Here is a 25,413-nt window from a genome sequence, read left to right on the forward strand (position 1 = left end):
ATGGACTGTTGCGCATTTGGTGCGGTGCGCCTGCTGCTCCCTGGATGTTTACGCATCGCGTTGATGTGGGTCTTGCAATTAGGAGCGTTCGCGCAACACGGTAGGTTTTCATAAACACCTTTTATATCAAATTAAGTGTGATTTCCAAATGGTTTCCAGCTGCCATAAGACATAAAACTACTTTTCTTCTTCATGCGCATTAAATATAACAAGATGTCGAATGCAGGAGTCTCATATACACCTCTTAAAAATCATTCCCTCTTTAAAAAGCAGATACAATAACTTCTCGTCTGTTGGAAGCAGCAGATTCTGCAGAGCTGCGTGACTTGGCCTGTGAGGCTGCATTCCTGTCAGTCAGCAGGTCCGGAGGTTGGAGGACCTTCAGAGAGGAGATCACAGAGCACTGACACTTCTCAGATACAAGATCCGCTAATGCAACTCATGTTGAAATGTCTCCTGTTGATCTAAACGCATTTTCATTTTTGTAAGAAGTTCCTTAATTGATGATGTGATCACTGCTTCTGGTTCCAGTTATGAGGGATGATCATGATCCCAACCCGCTCCTCTTGTGTCTGGTGTTTGGGGAGGTGACCTCTTTACATGTGCACATGGCTCCTACTCATGTGATTAATGAATGCATCTGAATTCCTTTCCAAACCTCTGGACTACAAGATTACTGCTCATTCAGAACACGTCTGTTCTCTGAGAAGTGGAGAATAAACTCAGAATAATTTGACAGAAAAGGTAATATTACGAGAATAAAGTGGTAATGTAATGAGCTCTAACTGCCGTACTCTAAAGTGGACATTAAAGTATAAATCACTACCTTAATTACAAGCAGGACTGACTGAAGACAAGAGGAATACAAGTAACAGCAGACTTGTAAACACGATCAGAGCAGAACACTCATCACACGACATAATACTTGTTGCTCGATATGATCCATAAATCTGCTTCGTTCCTCTTTTTCAGCGTCGTATCTCTGCGTCTGCAGGGCAGTCCAGCGACACATCAAAGCAAACAGTCGTAAACTTTAAGGCCGGCCGGCCGGCGTAAAAGGAACCGCTGTGGGTCCTCATGAAGCTTCGCGACAAGAATACCAGACATTTCTGAGCAGCTCCTGTAACTCCAGGAGACACGTTTGGTCCAGTTGACCAATCAAACAGTATTAGTTCAACTAAAGTCCTTCCAGGTGCTTCAAAGGCCTTCAGTGGTTCATCAATACAAACTCTCGTTGTGTTCAAATCTTTATTCTATCTATCTTAAATGTATTCTTTGCGTGAAGTGTGAAGGATCCGCAGGTTATTGTGGTGCACCTCCGAAGTTTAAAGAAACAAGAGACCTTAATATGTTGCCAGCTGAATCAAACTGTTTATCTGTTCTGTCACACACGTGTTTACGTCTCTTTACTGTATAAATGCTGCTTGTTAAGAGAGACTCTAAAGAAAGATTATTAATCCATCAGGAGCTTTTCTGCTACTTCTGGTCTTTAAAAACACATATTCTCTAAACCCTGCTCTTAAATACAGACGTCGACGCGTGTTTTCTCCCACAAAGCTGCTTTAATAATGAGTGATAATGTGTCTCATATAATTTAAGCGGGTGTCCTCCTGACCCGTGAGCCTGTCCCAGTCGGTCTGACCGTAGTTTCTGTTTTCATGCTGAGTGACAGGCCCTCTGGGAAAAGCCTCAGTTGTGTTAACACCACGCTCTCCCAAACTAATCTTCTTTCCTGAGAAACGGCAGAGTTCCCTGCAGAGTGCCTGCACATCTGGGCAACTGAGGGCCTCCCTCACAGTGGGGTCCCCTCCCCCCGGTGGCCGCTTCATTAGCTCACGGCTCTGTAAACTCATCAAGCCGCCAATTGGAAAAGTTTAGCCAGCAGCCCAAGTCTGGCCGATTGTCCCCCTGCCTGAAAAACCTGGTTGTTTGGACAACCTGTGACCTCCAATCTTGTCAGAGGAGCTTCCAGACGAGCTTCACGCAGACAGGCGGCAAAGTAAACAAGAGCATTTGCTTTCAAGGGGTCGTCAACACGAGGACCTTGTTTAGACTCGAGATCACCGGCTGTAACTTCCCTCTGTCCATTCAAGGCTCGCTGGGTCTCAAGACATCCTAAATACCACCATGTTTGTTTTCCCTGATGTGACTTTACTCAGCCGCCACCATCTAACTCAAACAGGGGAAAGGGAAACAGCCTTTTTGTTCAGGTTTGTTGAGAAAAGCCTCCGTTGACGACTTTGACCCATTTCACTTGACAGATGTGGAGCGTTTGAGAGTGTGCTAGTGTGGAAAACTACATGTTCTGCTCAAATAATTCCCCCAGTTGTTTCAGCCTGCAGCTGCAGGCGGTGTTCAGAGGCCGGTCATGCGGCGTTGGTTTTATCGTCCTTTCCCGCGGCGAGTTTAGAGAGGCGAGAGGCTCACAGGAATGTCTGTTGTTTTTAGCAATTTAGATAACCTCTGGGGGTGAAGCGATCCTTCCTGCTCATCTGCTCAATGCCAAGTGACAGTTTAAAGAGAGCACGTGACTTTGTCACCTTTTCTGTGCCACCATTACTTCTCTTTTCCTTTGATAATTAAAGTTCCTCAGCTACAAATCATTCATTTAATGTGCTCAATTTAATCCTTTATCCAAGACTTCAAACTGAGTTTATGTTCCAGGGTTGCACCAACCAGAAATAACATTAACTTTTAATTATTCTAAATGCAAAAATCTTTAAATAAAATAACCGGGATTGAAACTCTTAACGTGCATTAAAGGATTGTTTTGTCAAACTAGGACCAAGGCCGAGAAATAAACGTCCCTGTGCAAACACGCATCCCATCTGCTACATTACTGTCATTCCCATCCTCGTCCAGCTCCAGAGTGTTACCCGGGAGGTCATCGGACTTTGAGTAATCCGTATCGCAGCGTCGACTTTGACTCTACGGAGATCCAGGACACGGCCATCCAGGACTTAATCTGCGACCACTCGCTGTCGCCGGGCTGGTACAGGTTCTGGATCAACAACAAGCCGGCGGAGATGCCGACCACCTGCGTTGAGGTAGGCCAACAAAGTGGTTGCGTTCACATCAATGCACCAGCCGCTGTGTCTCTACTCTGACTCCTCGATTGTCAAAATCAGTAAATACAATCTCTGCCAAAAAAGCATCAAACATCCAGCAGGTCGCTTTAATAAGCAGCTTCAGCCCAGGTGCAGAGCATGATAACCCTGCAGGTAATGACTGCTTCTGTTGACGCCCCCTGCAGATGAACCGCTGTGGCACACAGGCTCCGGTGTGGCTGTCACTGAAGGACACCTCTCTGCCGCGGCCCGGCGAGCTCCGCCAGCTCTCCGCCTGTGCCACCTGGCAGTTCTTCCACGGCAGCACCAAGGACTGCTGCCTCTTCCGCATCCCCATCACGGTGCGCAACTGCGGCGAGTTTATGGTCTACCGACTGCAGCCCACACAGGGGTGCATGGGATACTGCGCTACAGGTGAGCCGACCTTTAAAAAGGCTTTGTGCTTCATAAGTTAGTTTCCTATAATGATATTTGTGCACATAGTTAATCTGAAAGACCTTATGTCTCAGTTACTCCAGATTTGGGACCCAGACTGTGTCCACCGGGTGAGAAAGAAGTCAACGGCCGATGCAAAGGTGAGACGAATTGTATTATTAATTCCTTGGAAAACTGACGTCGTCGTCAGGCGTGTATTAGTTCCCTGCTGTCTGTGTCCTCAGCTGCCGTCCCGTCCCTGCTGTCCCGGCCTGTGATCACCCCGGAGCTCCTCGGCCACAGTGTCCACCTGAGGTGCTCCTTCGTCCCGCCACCGTGGAACCAGCCGCTGGGCTTCCAGGTGGTGTGGGCCAGACACATCGGCCACAGCATGAAGGCCGAGATCAGGCAGGAAGCCACGCTGAAGCCCTTCTCTCTGGTGGAGATGGATGGCGTTCACTTCAGGCTCGGGGAAACGGTAATTCCTGCCAGACCGTGCTGAAGGTTTCGGGGAGAACATGTGGAGGGTTTGACCCCTCGAGTGGGCAACATAAGCTGCGGATCATACCGACCTCTTGTTCGCCTGGGTTCTTACAAAGCAAAGGCAGAGAGGCAGTGCATGTCATATCAAATCAGGAGAAGGCAGGAGGAGAGGGGGAAGTTAAATCACTTGCAGGTTGGGAAAGCCTCGCTTCACATGCTTCACATTAAAACCTCTCCATTCAGATATTTGTACATGCAGAGATGTACACGTGTACAATAAAGTTGTTTTCTCAACACTTGCACAGAACAGCTGTTCATATGCATTCATTTGGCTGTTTTCTTTTAAACTTCATTGCACAGATTATAATGTTAACATGTCCAGCTCTGAACCTCGTGACAGGAAGTTGGAAGATGTGCGTGTTGGCTGTTCTGCAACCTGCCGTTGTGTGCATCTCCTCCGAATGTCAGAACAAAGCAAAGCAGCGTGCAGATTCATATTGGCATGAGAATACTCGGCTAGTTTGTTGAACTTGTACAGACTTCAGAGCAGTTCCTCCTCTAAGTGTGTCTGCATGTTGGTGGTCAGATGGCCATCAGCTGTGCTCCTTTACCAGAAGACATCCGTTGATGAAAAACATTTTAATCAGCCTGCAAGTTTTTTTAAGGTCGGCTTCGTGCGGCGCGACCATAAGTCATTTTATCAATCCCGGAGAGAAACTACATCTTACATTCAGCTGCGTTTGTTGAGTCTTGTGCTGCTGACAAATAGGGAGAATAAATCAAGACGTGTGTGCTGCTGAAATATCGCTCATGAACATGTAATGTCTTCTTCTTCTCCTTCTCCTTCTCCTTCTTCTTCTCCTTCTTCTCCTTCTCCTTCTCCTTCTCCTTCTTCTTCTCCTTCTTCTCCTTCTCCTTCTCCTTCTTCTTCTCCTTCTTCTCCTTCTCCTTCTCCTTCTTCTTCTCCTTCTTCTCCTTCTCCTTCTCCTTCTTCTTCTCCTTCTTCTCCTTCTCCTTCTCCTTCTTCTTCTCCTTCTTCTCCTTCTTCTTCTTCGAAACAAATCCTGTTGAGCAGGGACACGAGGAATAAATCTGAAAGCTGGTTGAGCGTCGGAGTCTCATTATGTTTCTTTCTCACAACTCAAAAGATTTATTTTCTGGTATAATTGTTAGAATTAAACTGCTTTCATCCAGCGAGTCTGCTGCACAGCCTCAGAACCCAGAGGCATCTCATTTCCCAGAGAAATCATACCAGGAAAAATTAATTATTAGATTTTCAACATGATGCGATTTGAAAGTGAGGCGATGTCTCTGGCGATCGCCCTCGTACAGCTGTGGACTCGTGTGCTCATTGTCCACATTTGGACACCGGGGTTGTATTAGCGTCTGGAACGTGTTGCAGAGGGCTGTGCTCGCTCACACAGCGTTTCTTTAACACATGTTGATGCAGCAGCTGAGTTGGGTTACATGTCTTATACCATGAGAGTGAGTTAAATGGAGGGATACAAACCTTTATCTTTCCTTAAACATGTGTTATTTCATGGATTAAAACGAGCATCATGTTTCCTTTTTCTTGCAGTTTTCCTGCAGTGTGTCGACTTTCAGAGCCAACTCCAGCCACAGCAGATCTCCTCCAAGAGAAAGTGAGAGTTTCTACGCAGGACTGAAGGTGAACAGTCTTGTGCTACGATTTAACTCCACTCTACACACACACACACACACACACACACACACACACACACACACACACACACACACACACACACACACACACACACACACACACACACACACACAAACAGAGTATTTCAGAGCCATTCTGTTATTCAGTAGCAAATGGAGACAACTCACCAAAGGCTCTTTGTTCCCTCTTCCTCTGCAGTTTTCTCCAGACTCGCTGCACATAGCAGAGAACAGTAAAGAGCACGAGGTGACCGTGCACAGCACAGTGCCCATCCCCTGCTTCGGCACCGAACACGGTCACCAGTGTGGACTCCCTCTGGCTCTGAGCGTCAACGACCCAGGTCAGACCTGCAGGGAAACAGGAGAAAGTGTTTGAGAGTACTGCAAGTTAACCATCTTGTTTGTCTGTTCTTATTCTTATTTTGGCAGCAGGCTGGATCTGAGTGGGAAGAGCCTGCAGCAACACATGACAGCTGACCAAACATACCATTCTTTTAGCTTCAATATCCACTTAATTTGACAATTAACTTCTTATTTATGGATATAGGATATAAAAAGGAATTGTCATCACACATTCTCCCGTTATGCTGTGACTTGCCCCGTACATCATCACATCAAAGCCAGCTCAGGAAGGCATTATTACAGTTCTGCAGGCAGCTGTATCTGTTAACACTAACTATGTTGACATCCACAGACGGACTCGGACACGAGGCCCCAAATGTGGTGTTGTCCACCTGCCAGGTGGAGCTCCAGCCTAACGCCTGCAGTGGAGGCAGCTGCGGCCAGGCGACCTTATTTGTCACCGCCGTCACCGATTTCACACGAGATGGAAATCGGCCAAGTCTGATCGGTGTTTTCCCCGGACTCAACGCACCACGACTCTGGAGAAGCTACGTCCCAACGTCTCTGAGAGTGAGTTGAAAGTAAACTCCTTAATAAACATTTAATCTAAATCATACTTACGCTGCTATGTGGCATTACAAATTCAATCTGGAGCTGTAATCTGTTCAGGGGTTCAAGAGATCCTTGAGGGGTTTCCAGGGGTTAAGGGAAAAGTTCAAGTCGTTCTTGACACCACTCTTTAAGGGCTTTTCACTAGTCATTGAGGGAACCTAAACAGATTTAGCAGACCATTTGGAGTAGCAACGAGTACTCTCCTGTCATCCTTGAGGGGCTTTGAGAGGTCTTTGATGAGGAGCCTTGAAATGTTGAGGTTTCAGAGAAAACTGGAATCTGAGGCATGCAAGTCGCAAGGCACTTAACTGCTCAGCGTCCTATGTACAGCTCCTTCTAAGTGGACGTTGATGGGTTTGGAAAAAACAAAAGATGCTTCAGGGGTCCTTGGGTAAATCATCTTTGCAGAACCATGGGTCATTTTAGCATTTTTGATATTAGGGTCCTGGCTCTTGAGGATTCAAGGAGTCCTGGATTTTTTTTAAGTGTTCACCAAGGTCCAAAACTAAATGAAGAATCAAGTAACAGCAGTGCGATATAATTACAAGTATTACTTTAATGAGAAAGATGGCTCTAATTACAGGTCTCTCCGTCACACTGTTTACATATACACACAGTTGTGCAGTGCTTGATGAAATCGGAGAGGGACGATGGTTGTTTTGGGCTAAAAGTGTGGCCGTTTGATGGGTTGACATCACATGTAAAAGGCGCTGCTCGAGGTAGTTATTAGTTGCGCCTTCACAAGTCATTACATTGTGCAAGATATGATGTCAGCCCTCCAGACATTGTGTCTCTGAGAGGCCTGTAGCAGAGGAGTTTTCCCATCTGTGTTAGGTGAAAACATCAAAGCCAAAGGTCTGAGGGTCACAGGGTGGAGAGTCCTTAATCTTTGTTCTCCTGACCTCTGCCCCCAGGTCACAGTCCAGGACGTTCCTACTTCCATCTGCTACTCCCTGACTGACCCACATGTCATTACTCTGGACGGCAGGTAATTTATCTCGTAATCGGTTATTAACAGGCGTCAAATGCTCATTTCAGTTTTACACGGTAAAACACCAGATTAACTCAGACAGTGACATCTCTATATCCTTCTGTCAATATGTGCAGGCGCTATGAAAACCACCAGACGGGCACCTTTGTCCTCTACCGGAGCCTCGTCAGGGAGTTTGAGGTCCACTCTCGGCAGTGGGACTGTGGCAGCCGACACTACGCCGTCGCCTGCAACTGCGGTGTTGTGGCGCGAGAGGGGAACGATATTGCCATTTTTGACATGTGCAATGGGCCAGCCGCAGGAAACCAGACCGGAGCTTATTCTGAAGAGCGTAGGTGACAGCGAGGGCAGCCGAGTCAGAGTGCTGGAGTCCCACCAGGGGAAGAAGGTCACCGTAGGTATCCGAACATTTTGATGAAATAATTGGTGCAGATTTGTTTGGAAAATCATAATTTGCTCCCCAGAAAACATCATTGGCTGCTGTCATGCTTGAACTATACGCTGTCAGTTGCATGAAGGACCTTGACTTTGTTTACATCCATCATATATACACATTTGATCAAAAATGCGCAGCGCTTTCTACGTGTTTATTATTGCTGCATGACGAGATTATGTTAATGAGCTGCTGGATGTGACTCTCCTCTTGTAGTTGATCTTTCCCTCCGGGGCCTTTGTTAGGGCCGATGTTGGCGATTGGGGGATGAGCCTGTCCGTACGTGTGCCCAGCGTCGACTACAGCAACACACAAGGCCTCTGCGGCACCTTCGACCACAACGGCAACAACGACTTCCACGGCTCTGACGGAGGCTCCTACGGCCCCGATGACCTGCATCGCTTCATAGAGGACTGGAGGTGAGTCTGCAACAAATACAATGTTTTAATTTGTTAATTAAACTTTATCTTTCTTAAGACCTGATTTGGCTGAAATTGTAGATTTTCACAGAGCTGTTATTTGGTTGTTTTCCTTTGTTTCGTGTGCTAGGATAGCTCCAGGTGAGAGTCTGTTTGACAGGACACCTCCTGGGACGACGCAGGTGGTCCGGAGGCCTTTTTGTCAGTGCCAAAAAGGATACAGCACTTCTCATCACGCTGGCAGAGGGATCAGGAACTTGTACAATCCTTCCGCTCACTCCGGCTGTATAGCGTACGATAATGTGGATTACACATCTGTGTTCCCCTCTATGGACACAACAGTGGAATACATCAAGAGTCCTAAGAGAGAGGAAAGCATCCTGGACATGTCTGCCTTTAACAGTCATCCTCTGGAGAGGAGGGGCCTTCGGTTTCACAACAATCAAAACAGCGACGGTGATCTTGAATTGGACAGCGAGTTCAGGAAGGATTTCCTGCTTTCCATTGACAGGCCAAGGAGACAGGCAGCCTATGAATTCAAACCCATCTTTGCTGCTCAGAGCCTCAGCCAGGCCGATGTGGAGAACTTAGCCTACTTCTTCCCTGAGGATCACTTAGAGGAGGCCAGACCGGAGGTGCAACCTCAGTGGCCCACACCAAGTGGCCTGACCTCAGCCAAAGCTCTGGAGGTGTGTCAGATGGCTTTGGCCAACTCCACTGTTGGCGTAGTGTGCCGGGGGCTGCTGGGACGCCGCCTGGACGAGGCAGTAGATTTGTGCATCCTGGACCTGCAGCTCAAAGACGACCTGGACTGGGAGGAAGCTCTGCTGCCATACCTGGAGAACGAGTGTGAGAGGAGGCTGTTGGAAAACCGGACCCAGAGAGACTTGGAGGTGGCTGGTCTACCGGGAACATCCAGGGAGGTGGTGACAGCGCTGCGCTGCCCCAACTTTTGCAACGGAAATGGGGAATGTACAGAGTGGGGCTGCCAATGCTACCCCCGCTACAGCTTCTACGACTGCAGCCTGGCCATCAGTGAGTATCTGGAGACTGTTGTTCCCATCATTAATGGCTTTAACATTATTGTGTACTATATATTGTGCTCAAACTACACGACCACAGTGTACAGCAGAATCCTTTCTCTGGTGATGTCCGTCAGTGTTATCAGATTATAATAACTCATTTTCTCTCTCGTAATGAGCTCATAATCAGACAGTAATCTCTGCTCTTATAGGCCAGCCGGTAGAGTTAACAGATTTGGAGAACAGCTGGACTTTGTGACATCCGAGCCTTCAACTGTCGCAACATCCGAGTCTTCGGCCTCGGCTTCATCGACTCTCCTGACCTCAGCTGCCATGCCAACAGACTGAAGGTGAGGAAAGGCGAGGTCAAAAGGTCAGACTGCAAGATGAAAGTGTTCTTTTTCAACCTCCTTCCTCTGAATTGTGTTGATCTCCGCAGTACATGAACGGCATTTGGGTTCCAGGGGAAAAACAGAGAACAAAAGCCACCTTCCTCAGCTCCAAGGCTTTAGACTGTGCTGTGCCGTCTCTGAGCAACACAGCCGTCAACACGGAAGACTTCATGATGGACGACAAACCCTACGCACGCTGGGAGATTAAGGTAATGTCTCCGATCTCGTCTGTTGGTTCGGGGCTGTTTTATCAGAAGCTTCTTTCCCCCCCATAAGTCAGCTCCTTTCTTTCCCGTCCCAGGTTACCAATGATGGCTCCCAGTACAGCCAAGCCAAAGTGCTGACAATCTACGATGGCGTTTGCCAGGTGTGCGAGGGGTCCCGCTCAGGACTCTGTAAGTTAAAGGTAACTTGCATACAACAAAATATGTTTTTCTCCTTGTCAGTTGTTCATTTCCTCCACACTGATGACTCAAACATCAAGCCCATGAAACCTCACCACCACTTCTAGAACCTTTTCATGACTGTCAAAAACGGCTTGATTATTAAAAATAGAAGTAGATGAAACTCACAAAACAGAAGTTAAATCAGCTGGTAATGAGATTTGTAATTATTCTGAGACTAATATTTGCACCTCCTGTATGGGTCATTGTCATTATCAAGGTCACTATTTTCCTGACATGGCTGATCTATGAAAACTTGGACTCTGTAGTGTTTGTTGTATTTGTGTAAGTGAAACAAATTCAGGGGACAGATGTGATTCAGTGGGAAGAGCTGAAGCGTTTTATATGTCCTGTTAGAGCTGCACACTCTACGCTCTGAACAGCTTGTTGTTGGCTGAATGACTAAACCAGAGACAGTGTGATTTCCCATCCTCCACCTCCAAACATGCAGCAGCTGGCGTTTTAAACCCCCAACAAAAGGTACAAAGGGGGTCATGTTGTTACTGGAACTGCTTTTATGGGAGACAGGAAAACATGTAACCTCACAAACAACCTGGAGTGAACACATGGGATCGCAGAGAGATGCATGTGCTCGCCAAAGCTGGACTAAATTGAATTAACTTAAGTAGAGATGGAGAGGATGATGTGGATCTAGAGCTGATTTCCTGTTAGGAACCTATCATCTCCAGAGGAAACCTTCTGGAAGCTGCCTCTGCATATGAGCATTTTAAAACAACGTTGTAAATATGAACAAACAAACCTTACTTACCGTCTCTGGTTTCCAGGAGAAGACCTGTAACATCGACGGGATGTGTTTCACAGAGGGGGTGTCCAGTCCCAGCAGCCCCTGCCTCCTCTGTGACCCCGACACCTCCAAGTTCACCTGGTCTGTGAATCAAGGTACAAACTTATTGTGCATCATCCTGCGAAAAGAGAACAATACATCGTCAAAATAATTACAGATTGATCTTCCTGGACACATTTCAGTCATTCAGATCAGGAACAAACAGACATCGTTATTTATGTTTAGTTTATTAGCACAAATTAAGTGATAAAAGTTTATAACGAGAAACGTATAGTGTGCAGAGGTAAGAAACCCCAAAGGGCTTATAGTGAAAACTCTTCTAAACTTACAATATACTATTGTTTTCTTAACGTAATGAGGTAAATAAAGAATAAAGCAAATAAAGAAAAAACTGAAAAACAAAGAAAAATAAATAAATAGGGAAACAAAAAAAGAAAGAAAAAAAAGTGTGTTTATTAAGTGTGTGTGTGTGTGTGTGTGTGTGTGTGTGTATTTTTTTCTTGATTTTCTTTTTTTTCTTTCTTTCTTTTGTTTCCCTATTTATTTATTTTTCTTTGTTGTTTCTTTATGTGTGTGTGTTTATTAAGTGTGCGTGTGTTTGTTTGTATATATATTTTATTTTAGCTTATGTTTATTTTTTGTCTCATTATGTTAAGAAAACAATGATCCATAGTAAATTGTGACACGACATGTCCATAAACATGTGGACATGCCGTCAGTCTGGAGCTGCTCGGCCTCCTTTGTAAAGCTGCAGCAGTGATATTTTAACTCCCCCAGGACTCAGCTTGTCGCCCACTAATGATGAATAACACAAACGGTATTTATCTTACTGCTTTAGTGGCTGTTACTGTCGTAGCCGTCCAACTGTGATCCTGTTTGTCTCCATTAGCAGATCAAAGGAGCGGAGGTTTAAGTTTCCCAGCATGCCCTGACCTGTCGCTTAACCACTGTGAGACAGAGGGGCAGGGGGGTGGGGGGGTAAATCACATGGTTGATTACTACAGCTACATAGACTGACATTTATCCTTACACTCAACAAGCCACAAGTCAATTGTAATAGTGAGGCTGTAATAGCAAATGATCAACGCTTCTCAAAGATAATCCTGATGGTTCGTCGTTATATTCTTGAAACAAGTTTTATTTTGGATGCAAGTGGAATCTCACCAGACATGTCTAGACAGTTATTAATTCAGTAACAGCCATAATCAGTGTCCTAACATCTGACCAGCATGCCGAGCAGGTGTTTCCTGGGATCAGCGTCACTTCTCTTGCTCTTAACATCCAGGGGGAAAGCGTGATCTCAGTAAGTGGATGATACATGATCTTGTTGATCTGTTGAGAGCTCCATTTGGAAAGAAAAGCAGGAAACCCCTCTGGACACGGACATGTGTGTTTACAAGGATTCTTCCAGGAACAGCCTGGTGGAGAGTTTATTCCAGGACAGGGAGTCGATCGAATCAAAGATGTGTAGATGTTATTGGTGAATAAGAAGTACTAATTGTGTTGTTAGTTGCAAAGCTCGTGGTATTTGTACACAGACTCTTTAGTTTCATGTGTTTCCCTCCTCTGTCTTCAGTCAACGAGCCGCCGGCCTTCCATCAGCCTCAAAGCGACCTGCGGACATTTGTCGGGGAGAACTTTGTCTTCCAGTTTGCAGCGTCAGACCCCGAGGGCTCGGCTCTCCTCTTCCAGCTGGAGGACGGGCCGGAGGGGGCCGTCCTCTCCCCTGCCGGCCTCCTTATCTGGAGGGTCCCGTCGCTTCCCGAGGAGGAGGGACAATCGAGCCGCTCGTTTCGCTTCACGCTGTCAGACGAGTGCAATGCCCAGAGCACCGTCTCCGTGGAGGTGTGGTTGGGGAAGAGATACGGTTTATGGGAAATGTGGTTTTTAATTTTAAGAAACATTAAAGGCAGGACGTGTCTCTCTCATCTGTAATACAGATTGACGTGGTGCCGTGTGGGTGTCACAATGGAGGTACGTGTGTGACCGACGTCAACTTCCCTGCTGGCCGCGGGATGTACCTGTGTGTGTGTCCTGAGGGCACGCAGGGCGACCTCTGCGGCGAGCACATGGACAACTGTCTGTCAGCCCCATGCACCGTCGGCAAGTGCATCAACACAGCCAGCGGGTACAGATGTGAGTGTCCTGCGGGGCTGAGAGGTAAGAGGTTAATGAAAACCATAACAAAGACACATTTCTTTAAGCTCACAAAAAGCAGGTTTTGTTAAACAATCCCGTGTGCAGGTGTAACATGTCTGGAAGATGTCAACGAGTGTGAGAGGATGGCGTGTTTCTCAGGAGTCCAGTGCTTCAACAGCTTTGGCTCCTTCGGCTGCGGCTCATGCCCCAAAGGCATGCTGGGAAATGGGACAATATGTACAGGTGAGCATATTGTGCACGTTTAAGGCTGAATATTCCCGTGTTAAACAGCAGCAGTTGTGAGCATCTATAACATTATTCTGGATTAAATACCAACTTTCAAGTAAAAAACTGAACAGAAGTCAATAATTTTACTTCATATTCCGTCTTAAAATGGTTTAATAAGTGAGATATTTCACTCAGTTTAGGGTGGAAGTAGAGTTTAACAGGATCACAGGATATTATAATGAGTTAAAACGATTATGGGGTTATTTTATTACAAAAAAACGATTTCACATGCTTCACATGCAACTCATACGACACCTACGCATGAGGACGTAGCTCGCACCCCTAAACCTGGATATCATTAACTGGCACGACATGAGTGCATCAGATATTGCTGATCGTGCATTTTCTCTGTATATTTCTCTGCTGTTGTTAACGCAGAACGTGAAGGTGAATATGTCCGTCGCGGCCATGCGTCTCTGAACACTCAGCAGGCAGACTGTACTTGATTGGAAACAGATGGCTGATGGGAGCTGATACGCTGCCTCCCTCCATGTGCTCACTTTGAAACGCAGCCACTGCTAACAGGACTTAGTGCTTTGAGAAGCCGCTGTGGGGGAAGAACTGCTTCCAGTTAAATCGCTCAATCACGTTTGTGTACATGCATGTGCACGGATGTGAATTCACACAGTAAACACATCAGGAATAGTTGCAATTATAAAGTATGCGTCTGATATTCATAGAGCTCCAGATGTTGCATGCCTGCAGATGCTTCAGTGGACACCTCTATGCGGATAGGAATGTGTAGAAGAGCAGGAAGGAAAGCTGCAAGGTTGCAGAACTTAAACGTCTGTGGATCAGGACTCATTTGTTTTGTGCTTAAGGCAAGCAGGTGTTTTTATTTTCTGCACACTTTTAACCACTAATCCGTCCCTCTTTGCATTCTGAGTACAAAGTTATCCTACGTTCACTCTACCAGCGAACACACCGCCATGCTTTCCAGGTTTGTTTTTTGAGCTGGTGACAGATTGACGCGGAGAACAAAGTTGGATTGTCGTCACGACGGTGCACTAAAGGTCAACGAAGTGATGGTGGAGTTTGTTTTGGAGGCGCTTGCCAGATAAATGCAGAACTTGTGTATTTAAAGTTCATAATAAAAGGTTTTGAAGCCCTGGACGATCTAGATGTCGAGTGTGGCTTTCTTATAATTGCATTGTTGTCCTTTGAGTAATCACAGAACCTCAAACGCTGGTATGTTTCAAGACAATATCGTCGCTAATGGAACATTTGGCTCACGGCAAAGCACACATCATAAATTACTGTCAGTAATGTATAGTTTCTCATTTTTATGGCACTTTGCAAAAGTGGACTTGTGAAGACAGATCCTCAGTCCCTTTGTTTGACAGCTTACTCTCAAAGTCTCTGATCTTCTGCAGCACAAGAACTTTGGACTTATTTGACCTCCTCGTTCAGATGCACAAATGTATGTGTCAGGGACACTGGGAAGTTTCTAAATCTTGAATGCCTTGGCTGCAAAGTCAAGTCTCAGTAAATTCAAATTCTAAAATAAAATGCATGTATTTCCAGTACAGCCCTTAATCCCAAACAAGTATCTCAAACTGAATACAGAACAGACACAGCAACAGAAAAGGTTGATTTAGGGTAAGAACAGACGAGTACACCATGAAACACAGTACATGTCTCTCTAAACTACTAATAATAAGTAATCTGTCTTTGTTGTGTTGGGTTTAAACAGCCAGCGCAGGATAAAGCAGTCAGGTTGGTTTGACTTGTGAAAGTGTTGAGAGGTTGAGTGGTAATCACGCCTCGTTGAGATCTTTACAAGTCTCGTCTCTTGCTGAGTCTTATTAAAAAACACCTTTTGACCCTTCCAGGCTACAGTATATTCTTCAATCCTTCATTGCAATGCGGGTGATCTAGAAATCTAATTGAATGACATGGCAATCCAAAATATAATCCGTGTTTCTCTTCATGCAGCGGGCTCCCCCACATCTGCTCCTCGTAAGACGGTCTACAAGATACCAGATGTTCTGCTGCAGCCACCCAAAATAACAGACACTTTCCGGCAGACCTCAAGCGGTGGCTCCCCGCAGGCGAGGACTGAAGCGGGGAAGACATCTCTAAGGATTGACAGAGCACAAACTAAGACCAACACGTGGAGACGGATTCCAGGAATGAGTCTGAACCCGGCGCTCACTGAGGCAGAACCTCACAAGAGCATCACAGAAGTTTCACCAATCGTGTCCCAAACAAAGACCGAGGTCTCCAGAAAAGTTAAACTCAACCCATCCACGACAAACACCTTCGAGAACATCTCAGGAACAACACCGCACCACGTCCAGCCTGATCAGCCAAACACTATCGCCAAGACGTCCGCTGTGGCCCAGCCATCGGGAGACGTCAGACCAGCTTCAGGTATTTCCAACAAAGCCTAACAACTGTACAAACATGTCAAGTGTTCCTGTAGCGCACTGACCCCAGCTTGTGTCTCAGGATCGGGTCAGTCTGTGAATGTGTCGGCTACATGTGCCAGCCGGCCCTGCTTCCCCGGGGTTCAATGCATCAACCGCAGGCCGCCACATGTCGGCTACGTCTGCGGCCGCTGCCCGCCCGGCCTTTACGGGAACGGCCGCGTCTGCATGAAGAACGCTAAGGCAGGTAAGGGATGTTCTCCGATTGATTTTGCAGCTCTGACAACAGACTACATGCATGAATATCAACATGCATCCAGAATGTGTTGTAAACATCCGTCAGTAAAGTGGAAACTCTCCAAACATTGTATAGACCTTTAGTTTTTATCACGCTCTGGTTCCCCTGGTGTTGTTTTATGTGTTTACGTGGTTGGAAGGAATGACTTTTATTGCAGCAGATAAATCTCTTTAATTGGAGACTGAATGGATGTCCCGATGTTTACTTTGCTTTTAAAGAGGCAGCGCCCGGCCGCAAAGTTTCAACAGAAGATTCTAAATGCTATTCTTTCCCAAGGGAGCGGGAAACTATTCCAACTTTAATCTCTTTACTGTGAAAGTCACAACAAGGCAGAACAAAGTCAGGAGGCGTCAAACAAGACATGAATCACTTAAATCGCAAAGTCGTGCTGAAGAGTCAAATCCGTGCATGTAAAAATGTTCTCTTCACAGTTTACTGCAGTTCACTGAGCCCGCTGTACGGCGCCATCTTTCATTATTTGGCACATGTTGCGTGCAGATAGCTCTCTTTTAAATGTTCAGCCACAAACGCACTGCTTTAGCACGTGGAGGTTGTCTCGGCTGCTAAGCTATGATTGGACAATAAGTGTCTGGGGGGGGGGGGGGGGGGTTTAATTTGCTTGAGGCACTGATGTCACTTCCTGTCTTTCCTCAGCATCCAATCATCTTCTCCAGCAGCAGACGCTAAGCAAGGCCAACCGATCTCCGCACGGCAGCAGCAGCAAAGTGTCCCAGCTCCACCTGCCCCACCTGCCCTCCAGGCACGGCATCAAACACCTGTCCTGGTCCGTCACCAGAGCTAACCGAGATAACGCAGCGCGCCAGGCTCCCGCGGCAGGGAGGGGGGGCGGGACGGGGAGGAGAGAGGCAGTCACTGCAAATACTCACACCAGTCACCACAGCGCCAACCTCAGAGCAGACGCCAGGACATACAGCAGATCCAGAGAGTTTGTGGTTCCCCGTGTGACGGTCTCTAAGGTGAGCTGCCCATGTGTGTGTAGGTGACATCCAACACCTTTATCGTGGGATGAGCTTCCTTCCTGTCTGGGACGGTCACCCAAACTGCAGCTCTACGAACTTTCTAGTGTTTGTTTTACCAACGTTTGAGGTTTCTTGAGTTTGTGATCCAAAGACCCTGCTGGACACTAAATGTGTATTATCTTCTTTCTCTGGCAGCAGGCTGAAGGAGCCGCACCTTCCCAGGTAACACCGCCCGCTCCCCGCCTCTCCACTGGCAAACAGGCAGCGCAGCCTCAGCTCCACCACCTGGCCTCCACGCAGGCCCGACCCTGGACCCCTCCGAGACCTGCCTTCCCCCTTACAGCGGCCCTCACCGGCTCTGTCGTACTCGCTGTCTGAGTCAGAGTTCTCTGCAGACGGAGACGAGGCGGACACTGGATCTGAAGGCCCGGAGATGCCGCAGATGGTGCCGGCATTGACCTTCACAACGCCGGGCAAGACGGTGCACAGCTCCCCGCGACAAAGAGATACCTCCGTCCAGCCAGGGGGGAGGACCTGCGCAGACCGGCCATGTTTTCCTGGTGTCCCGTGTGAGCCGGTCATGGATGAGGGTTTCCGCTGTGGGAGGTGTCCTGTGGGATACACCGGGGATGGACGAGCCTGTCGAGGTAACCCTCCATGTCAAAATCAGAAACCTTGTAATATAAACTTGTGTTGATGTGAGTCATGAAGTGGGGAAGCTTCATGATATCTGTTAGTTACATGTTGACCCTGTTCACCTGTAGTGTGTACAACATGTATGACTCTGTTCACCTGTAGTGTGTACAACATGTATGACTCTGTTCACCTGTAGTGTGTACAACATGTATGACTCCTGTTCACCTGTAGTGTGTACAACATGTATGACTCTGTTCACCTGTAGTGTGTACAACATGTATGACTCTGTTCACCTGTAGTGTGTACAACATGTATGACTCTGTTCACCTGTAGTGTGTACAACATGTATGACTCTGTTCACCTGTAGTGTGTACAACATGTATGACTCTGTTTCACCTGTAGTGTGTACAACATGTATGACTCTGTTCACCTGTAGTGTGTACAACATGTATGACCCTGTTCACCTGTAGTGTGTACAACATGTATGACCCTGTTCACCTGTAGTGTGTACAACATGTATGACTCTGTTCACCTGTAGTGTGTACAACATGTATGACCCTGTTCACCTGTAGTGTGTACAACATGTATGACCTCTGTTCACCTGTAGTGTGTACAACATGTATGACTCTGTTCACCTGTAGTGTGTACAACATGTATGACCCTGTTCACCTGTAGTGTGTACAACATGTATGACTCTGTTCACCTGTAGTGTGTACAACATGTATGACTCTGTTCACCTGTAGTGTGTACAACATGTATGACTCTGTTCACCTGTAGTGTGTACAACATGTATGACTCTGTTCACCTGTAGTGTGTACAACATGTATGACTCTGTTCACCTGTAGTGTGTACAACATGTATGACTCTGTTCACCTGTAGTGTGTACAACATGTATGACTCCTGTTCACCTGTAGTGTGTACAACATGTATGACTCTGTTCACCTGTAGTGTGTACACATGTATGACTCTGTTCACCTGTATGACTCTGTTCACCTGTAGTGTGTACAACATGTATGACTCTGTTCACCTGTAGTGTGTACAACATGTATGACTCTGTTCACCTGTAGTGTGTACAACATGTATGACTCTGTTCACCTGTAGTGTGTACAACATGTATGACTCTGTTCACCTGTAGTGTGTACAACATGTATGACTCTGTTCACCTGTAGTGTGTACAACATGTATGACTCTGTTCACCTGTAGTGTGTACAACATGTTTGACCCTGTTCACCTGTAGTGTGTACAACATGTATGACCCTGTTCACCTGTAGTGTGTACAACATGTATGACCCTGTTCACCTGTAGTGTGTACAACATGTATGACCCTGTTCACCTGTAGTGTGTACAACATGTATGACCCTGTTCACCTGTAGTGTGTACAACATGTATGACTCTGTTCACCTGTAGTGTGTACAACATGTATGACCCTGTTCACCTGTAGTGTGTACAACATGTATGACCCTGTTCACCTGTAGTGTGTACAACATGTATGAATGTTACAATACATATCTTTAAAGGAGCTTTTCTCTAAAGGAGCTTTTTCTCCCACTCTTCAGCAGAAGTCTCCACTTCAGCAGCACTTACATACACCAAACTTTCCACTTTCATTCCTCTCTATATTCTGAAGCTTTGTGCAGAGGGCTTTGTTCACATGTCACTCACAGCTCATGTTATACACGCTACACTCACTACATGCAGAGACAGAATCTGCATTAACACCTCCACTGTCTGTTCCTCCAGCTGTTTGCAGACACACGTGTGGTAGGAACATGGAGTGTGCGGCGCCCAACACGTGCCGCTGCAAACCAGGCTACACTGGATCCGACTGTCAGACAGGTGAACAATTAAATAGCTTATGCAAATTATTTGAGCTATTATTCCTCTCTTTGTATTTGTTTTGACATTTTTATTTGTCTTTGTTTATCCATAAGCAATCTGTGAGCCGGGTTGTGTGAACGGGGGGGTTTGCGTTGCCCCAGGTGTGTGTCGCTGTCTCAGAGGGTTTCATGGAGAAACCTGTCAGGAAGGTAAAGCTCACTTCCTTTTACTCACACGCACGCACACGCACGCACGCACCATAATATTACAAATAAATACCTTTAGAAACTTTATCAATTAAAGATTAGAAAGCAGAAGTGTATGGATATGTATGGAGCTTTTCTCAATGACATAACTGAACTGCGTCCGTGCAGCTCTGTGCAGGCTGCCATGTGAGAACGGAGGCTCCTGCGTGGGACTGCACACGTGCTCCTGTCCTTACGGGTTCGTCGGCCCTCGATGTGAGACCAGTGAGTTCCTGTTCCTGGGATCTTCTGCACTTCACACATATTTCACTTCACTTCACTGATTCTGATGGATTTTCTTTTCCTTGTTGATCGTAGTGGTGTGCAGCCGTCACTGTCACAACGGAGGCCAGTGTGCATCTCCAGACGAGTGCATGTGTGTGACAGGCTGGACCGGACCGTCCTGTGAGACTGGTGAGTGTGTGTGAGTGTGTGTGTGTGTGTGTGTGTGTGTGTGTCCGTGCTGATGCTCTCGTGTCTCCCTCCAGCCCTCTGCTTTCCCGTGTGTCTCAACGGAGGTTCCTGTGTTCGGCCGAATACCTGCGAGTGTCCTCACGGGTCCTACGGCGCACAGTGTCAGAACGGTACATTTACAACTTCAATCGATCTCTCATGTTCCCGCCGTGGTTGATTTTAGTATCTTATTCTATTTGTTTTCCCCGTGCAGCGGTCTGCAGTCCTCCCTGTAAGAACGGCGGCGTGTGTATAAGGACCGATGTGTGCTCCTGTGTGCAGGGATACAACGGGAGGCAATGCCAGAAAAGTATTTCTTCTTCATCTCTATCCTTCTTTTTTATTCAATAAGCTGAATGTTCTACTTAAGATCTTTCAAATCTCTAAACCTGAGATGCTTCTCTCCTTAACGTAATCACATATACGCATCATCGTCGCCTGTAATGTGCTGAACGTGGCGTCAAACTCAGCATGCTTCTCCCGTAATCGTCTTTAAATCATCTCTCTGTCTGCAGGCGTGTGTGAGCCCATGTGCGTGAACGGCGGCAGGTGTGTCGGTCCAGATGTTTGCGATTGTCCGTCAGGTTGGCGTGGAACGAGATGTGATAAACGTAAGTAGCGTGACACGAGAATCAGATCCGTGCGCCTGAAAACCTTCTCTTTCCTGCACCAAAACTTTAAGTGTGAAAATATGTGAAGGTTAAAAGAAGAAGAAGATTACCGAACAGCTTGTTTCCTTTGGTCCATAAATATAAAGTAATAGTGAAAGATGCTCATTATAAGATCAGGTAACGTCTTAATAAAGTATATTAAATATAATATATGTCCCAAACAGCATGTAAACACGGCGCCGTTACTTCAGAACCATGGACAGCGCTGTTTGTTGTGAGCTCTGGACTGACGGAACCAGACATTTAAAACCAGCTTGGACATTTCCACTACTTTCTGACATTTTATAGAACAAACGATCAATTAATCAAAATAAAATCATCGTTAGTTGCAGCCTTAATTCGCCCCCCTCCTTCATCAGGCTTCACACCTGTCACAACGTGGACGGCCTGTCTGTCAGGAGGCATCTGGAACATCTGCACACCGTCTCCTCTTCATCTTTTCCTTCTCTTCCTGTTTTATGGACACTGGCAGAGACAATGTCTTAAATCCAGAGTGTGTGTTTGTCGGGTGTCTCAGAAGTAGCTACACGTACAGAGTACAGCTGTGATGGCCTTCATGTGTCTGATGTGAAGCAGCTGCAGCATAGCGCCATCTCCTGGAAGCTCACGTCGGCTCTCCGTCTGTGTTTCATTTGACTTTAGCTGCCAGGTGCTGTTTGTTAGTCCATGTCATGTCTTTCGGTCCCCATCTTTGAGACTTGACTCTCATGTGAGTGTCGTGTCTCTGCAGCCAGCTGCCTGCAGAAGTGTCTGAACGGAGGGGAGTGTGTGGGAGCAAACACCTGCCACTGCACGCCGGGCTGGCAGGGCATGCTGTGCCAGATCCGTGAGTATCCCAACAGAATGCATTTCCTCTACTCTTAATGTCACACACGTACCGGCTTTCTGATCTGATTTATGGTCGCTTGACGTTTGATGTTTCTCCTCAGCTCTCTGCGATTTAAAATGTCTTTACGGCAGTCGATGTGTTCGACCAAACGTCTGCGCCTGCCGGAACGGATACTCTGGTTCTCTTTGCTCCAGACGGGTAAAAACAACTTCACTTGAAACGCTTCCTCTTTCCAGTCTCCTTTTTACACATGAGCTTAAACAAGCTGTGGATTATGAGTTAAATTGCACATTAGGTGCCTTGCTTAAGGGCACCTTGGTGTCAATCTTTCCATCAAATCTAGGTTTCATATTTGTCATGAACATATCAAACTTTGTCCTCTTGAAATTGTTTCTCTTTGCTTTTCAGATCGGACATTCATTCTGAAACCTTGTCGTTAGTTCAGCTCGCTAAGACTCGGGGTTGTCTCACAGGCAACAAACACCAAACAGCAGGAGTTCAATCAGCTCAGATAAACCTTCAGGTGACGCCATCAGCGTCTCTGTGCACCCAGTGCAGAGCAACACACTTGAATCATCAGGGGGAGATGTAGGTTTCTATAACGTTATAGCATGCAAAGAATACACGAGACTTTTACAAGCGGTTATACAACTGCAGTTACTTCTTGATAAACTACCATGTACTGTATGTGTCCGTCCTGCAGCTCCGGCAGCTCCAGCAGCTGTTGCCAGGTAGATTTAAATCACATTTACGTTCTGCAGAAATCATGACCTGACTGTCACTATTTAGTTTCCCAACATTATAGAAGTCTACGAGAGGCACAACCTTCTCTTCATGTTTCTTCATGCACTGGTCTCTTCCATACTTACTGGATTACATAAAGCCTCATTTGCATATTCAAACATCACGTCAGAAACCTCGTACTGTAAACGCCTTCAGGTTCTTCACCACAAACACAAACCTCTGTATGAGTATTTATTTATTTGGTTGTTTTATATTGTGGCATATTTCTTGTTGTATATATCTTAATCAGTGTGTAATCGATGATATTTCTTATTAAGGCATTGTGTAATGGTTGTTTTGTAAGAAAATAAATAAAGATCCTTTAAAGGTATGGATTCATGTCTTCAGGTTATTAATGCATTTCTTAAAACGAAGGGTGGAAACTATAAAATCGGACTTTTTAAATACATTCTTCCATCAGAAGTTCCTCACCTTTCATATCTTTGATATGACGCACATCCGGCTCCTTGTACCCACTAATGCTTTGCTCACAGCTGTTCGTAGCGCAGAAGACCTCCAACATGTCACCTGGAAATAAAGATTCAATTGAAGAAGAAACAATCACAAAGTTTTTAAAACGTTTGTGACGAGTCTTTGTGGGCAGCACCAGAGAAGCGTTTGACTTTGCTGCAGGGGCCAGACAAGTTCGCGGCCAGCAGGTCGGGGCCACGGGGGCGGAGAGGAAATGGGGATTAAAAGATTAATGAGGCCGCATTAGCTCCGCACCAATTAGGCTTCCTCTCCGCCAGCCGCTCCCCGACTCCTGCCTCTGCACGGCCGACACTGAAGAGACCTCAAACAGCTGATTAGGAGCAACAAGCTGCGTAATCCCTGCAGTTTGCATTTCTTTAAATGTCCTCAAAGATATATCTGCCTTTACCTCCTGCTGCAAGCTTAACCCTCATCCTACCGTCATATATAGCATACACGGACCCAGATTATTATTATTATGTTAGGAAACATAGTTGATTTGCCTATTGTTTGATATGAAAATGAGGAAATCTGTGTCTGTGTGATACTTTAAATTAGGACCCGTTGCAAACATGAACATAATAAATCGATTGAAGCCGTTTTGGTGCTTTTCACTGAGTATTTCTGCTAAAACAGAATAATATGAAATAATTAGGAACAAATTGATTGAGAAACTTGTGAAGGATTTGGAATAATAGAACAAAGCATGTGTGACATCTGACAAAAAGTATAGTTGGCAGGATTAGAGCTAATCCTGCAGGAGGGTGACCTTTGACCCCAGGAAATGATCACCTGTATTGTGTTTCATTTGCTTCCTTTGAGAGAAATGATCAGTAGAGGTTTACTGCCCTCTGGTGGCAATAATAATAATAATAATGTCAAGAATATAAAACTGCACAGAAATGCAGATAAAACTTAAAATAACACTTCAACAGGTTTAAATTAATTTCCTGGTGAGATTTGAATATCGACGACCAGACCTGAAGCTCCGAGCGTCTTCAGCAACACACACACACACAGATATTTATATCCACCCCCAAAGATGGCACTGGGCATGTGCGTGTGTGTGTGTGTGTGCGTGTGTGTCCATCCTGGTGGGCACGGACAGGACGGGTCCACCTGGACTGTTCACTCAGTCGAGGCTCAGAGCCGCCGGCCAATGCAGCGAAGTCATCCTGCAGCCTGGACACACACACACACACACACACACACACACACACACACACACACAGACAATTATGAAATATGTGTGAAATATTTGAAGTTATTGTGTTTCTAACAGATCCAGATAAAAGTAGAAGTACTTATATCTTTTACGAGTAATAAGAATAATATATATATATATATATATATATATATATATATATATATATATATATTATTGCATTATAATTATTGATGCATTCGTGTTATTCATCACTTTGATGTTGCCGTAAAGGAGATCATTTTAAAGACTTTATATACTGATGTCTTAACCATCGTAATAAATCATATCAATATATAAAATAAATATAAATCATTTATTTATAGTATTAGATTATTAAATTAAATAAATATAAATGATCAAATACATTTTGTGCAGTAAAAAGTACAATATTTCTCAGAGGAGTAGAAGTATACAATAGTAAAGTAAGTAAAGTAAAATACATAAATTGTACTTAAATACGGCGCTCGACTAAATACCAGCTCGTTTTACAGATATAAATAAAACAAAGCACGTTGAGTCTAAAACAATAAACTGTTTTCAAGTTCATTCACATGAACATAGAATGTATATAAGGACACAAAATAGGATTTAAAACATAAAAGAATATAATTAAGTGCCATAATTTCACTTGTCAAATAAAATAATAATATTTTATTGTATTTAAATGTTGCATTATGTATGAAAGATGAACCCAATATTTACTTTATCTTTAAGAATTCTGTTTAGCAAATGTATTAAATATGTGCACAACATATGGTGTGTGTGCAGAAGCTCCAGGACCTGCTGAGGCCGGATGACCCGAACATTGCTTTTGTTATTAAACACGAAATATCGGCGAATAAAATCTATATTTTTGAAGTTGGCCTTGAAGGCAGCCCCCGTGTCAGTGGAGCCTAATTTAAACGTGTATCCTCCAGACCACAACAGGTGCCCCCTCCTCCCTCCCTCCCTCCCTCCCTTTAGGCTCCACCTGTCTTCCCTTCTCCGCGGCGGGCTGGCGACCCAGAAAGCAGCCGTCATTCATTAGTATGGTATGCTCGCCGGGGGGCCGGAGGACGGCGCAAACCCCCTCGGTCACCGGATCGGCGGCAGCTGCTCGGCATCGGTGCTATTTTCACC

At 45.7% G+C, this 25,413-nt stretch overlaps 1 protein-coding gene and 1 long non-coding RNA gene across 5 annotated transcripts; one reads left to right on the forward strand and one right to left on the reverse strand.

Moving 5' to 3' along the window:
- LOC115020837 (von Willebrand factor D and EGF domain-containing protein) lies at positions 1-22,930 on the forward strand. The gene is given in 36 exon segments (XM_029450850.1): positions 1-100; positions 2,863-3,047; positions 3,254-3,482; positions 3,578-3,643; positions 3,728-3,960; positions 5,545-5,634; positions 5,848-5,989; positions 6,343-6,560; positions 7,517-7,590; positions 7,710-7,881; positions 7,883-7,987; positions 8,243-8,445; positions 8,576-9,480; positions 9,680-9,711; positions 9,713-9,817; positions 9,907-10,068; positions 10,161-10,265; positions 11,088-11,202; positions 12,684-12,952; positions 13,048-13,267; positions 13,352-13,489; positions 15,470-15,907; positions 15,986-16,150; positions 16,856-17,178; positions 17,377-17,535; positions 17,537-17,828; positions 19,558-19,653; positions 19,749-19,844; positions 20,010-20,105; positions 20,199-20,294; positions 20,369-20,464; positions 20,548-20,643; positions 20,849-20,944; positions 21,735-21,830; positions 21,934-22,031; positions 22,242-22,930. Coding segments are annotated over 36 exon segments (6,129 nt in total). The 3' UTR covers positions 22,260-22,930.
- LOC115020887 (uncharacterized) lies at positions 5,819-25,386 on the reverse strand. Of its 4 annotated transcripts, XR_003833695.1 has the most exons (7): positions 25,265-25,386; positions 24,068-24,269; positions 23,049-23,144; positions 13,129-13,260; positions 11,938-12,054; positions 11,072-11,225; positions 5,819-5,996 (listed from the first exon to the last, which is right to left on the reverse strand). It is a non-coding gene; the product is annotated as an uncharacterized LOC115020887 (long non-coding RNA). The 4 variants fall into 4 exon arrangements; XR_003833696.1 differs by lacking the exon at positions 13,129-13,260; XR_003833690.1 differs by having other exon boundaries at positions 23,049-24,269.
- Positions 25,387-25,413: the final 27 nt, after the last annotated feature.

Source organism: Cottoperca gobio, chromosome 2, assembly GCF_900634415.1.
Source record: "Cottoperca gobio chromosome 2, fCotGob3.1, whole genome shotgun sequence".
NCBI classification, from domain to species: domain Eukaryota; kingdom Metazoa; phylum Chordata; class Actinopteri; order Perciformes; family Bovichtidae; genus Cottoperca; species Cottoperca gobio.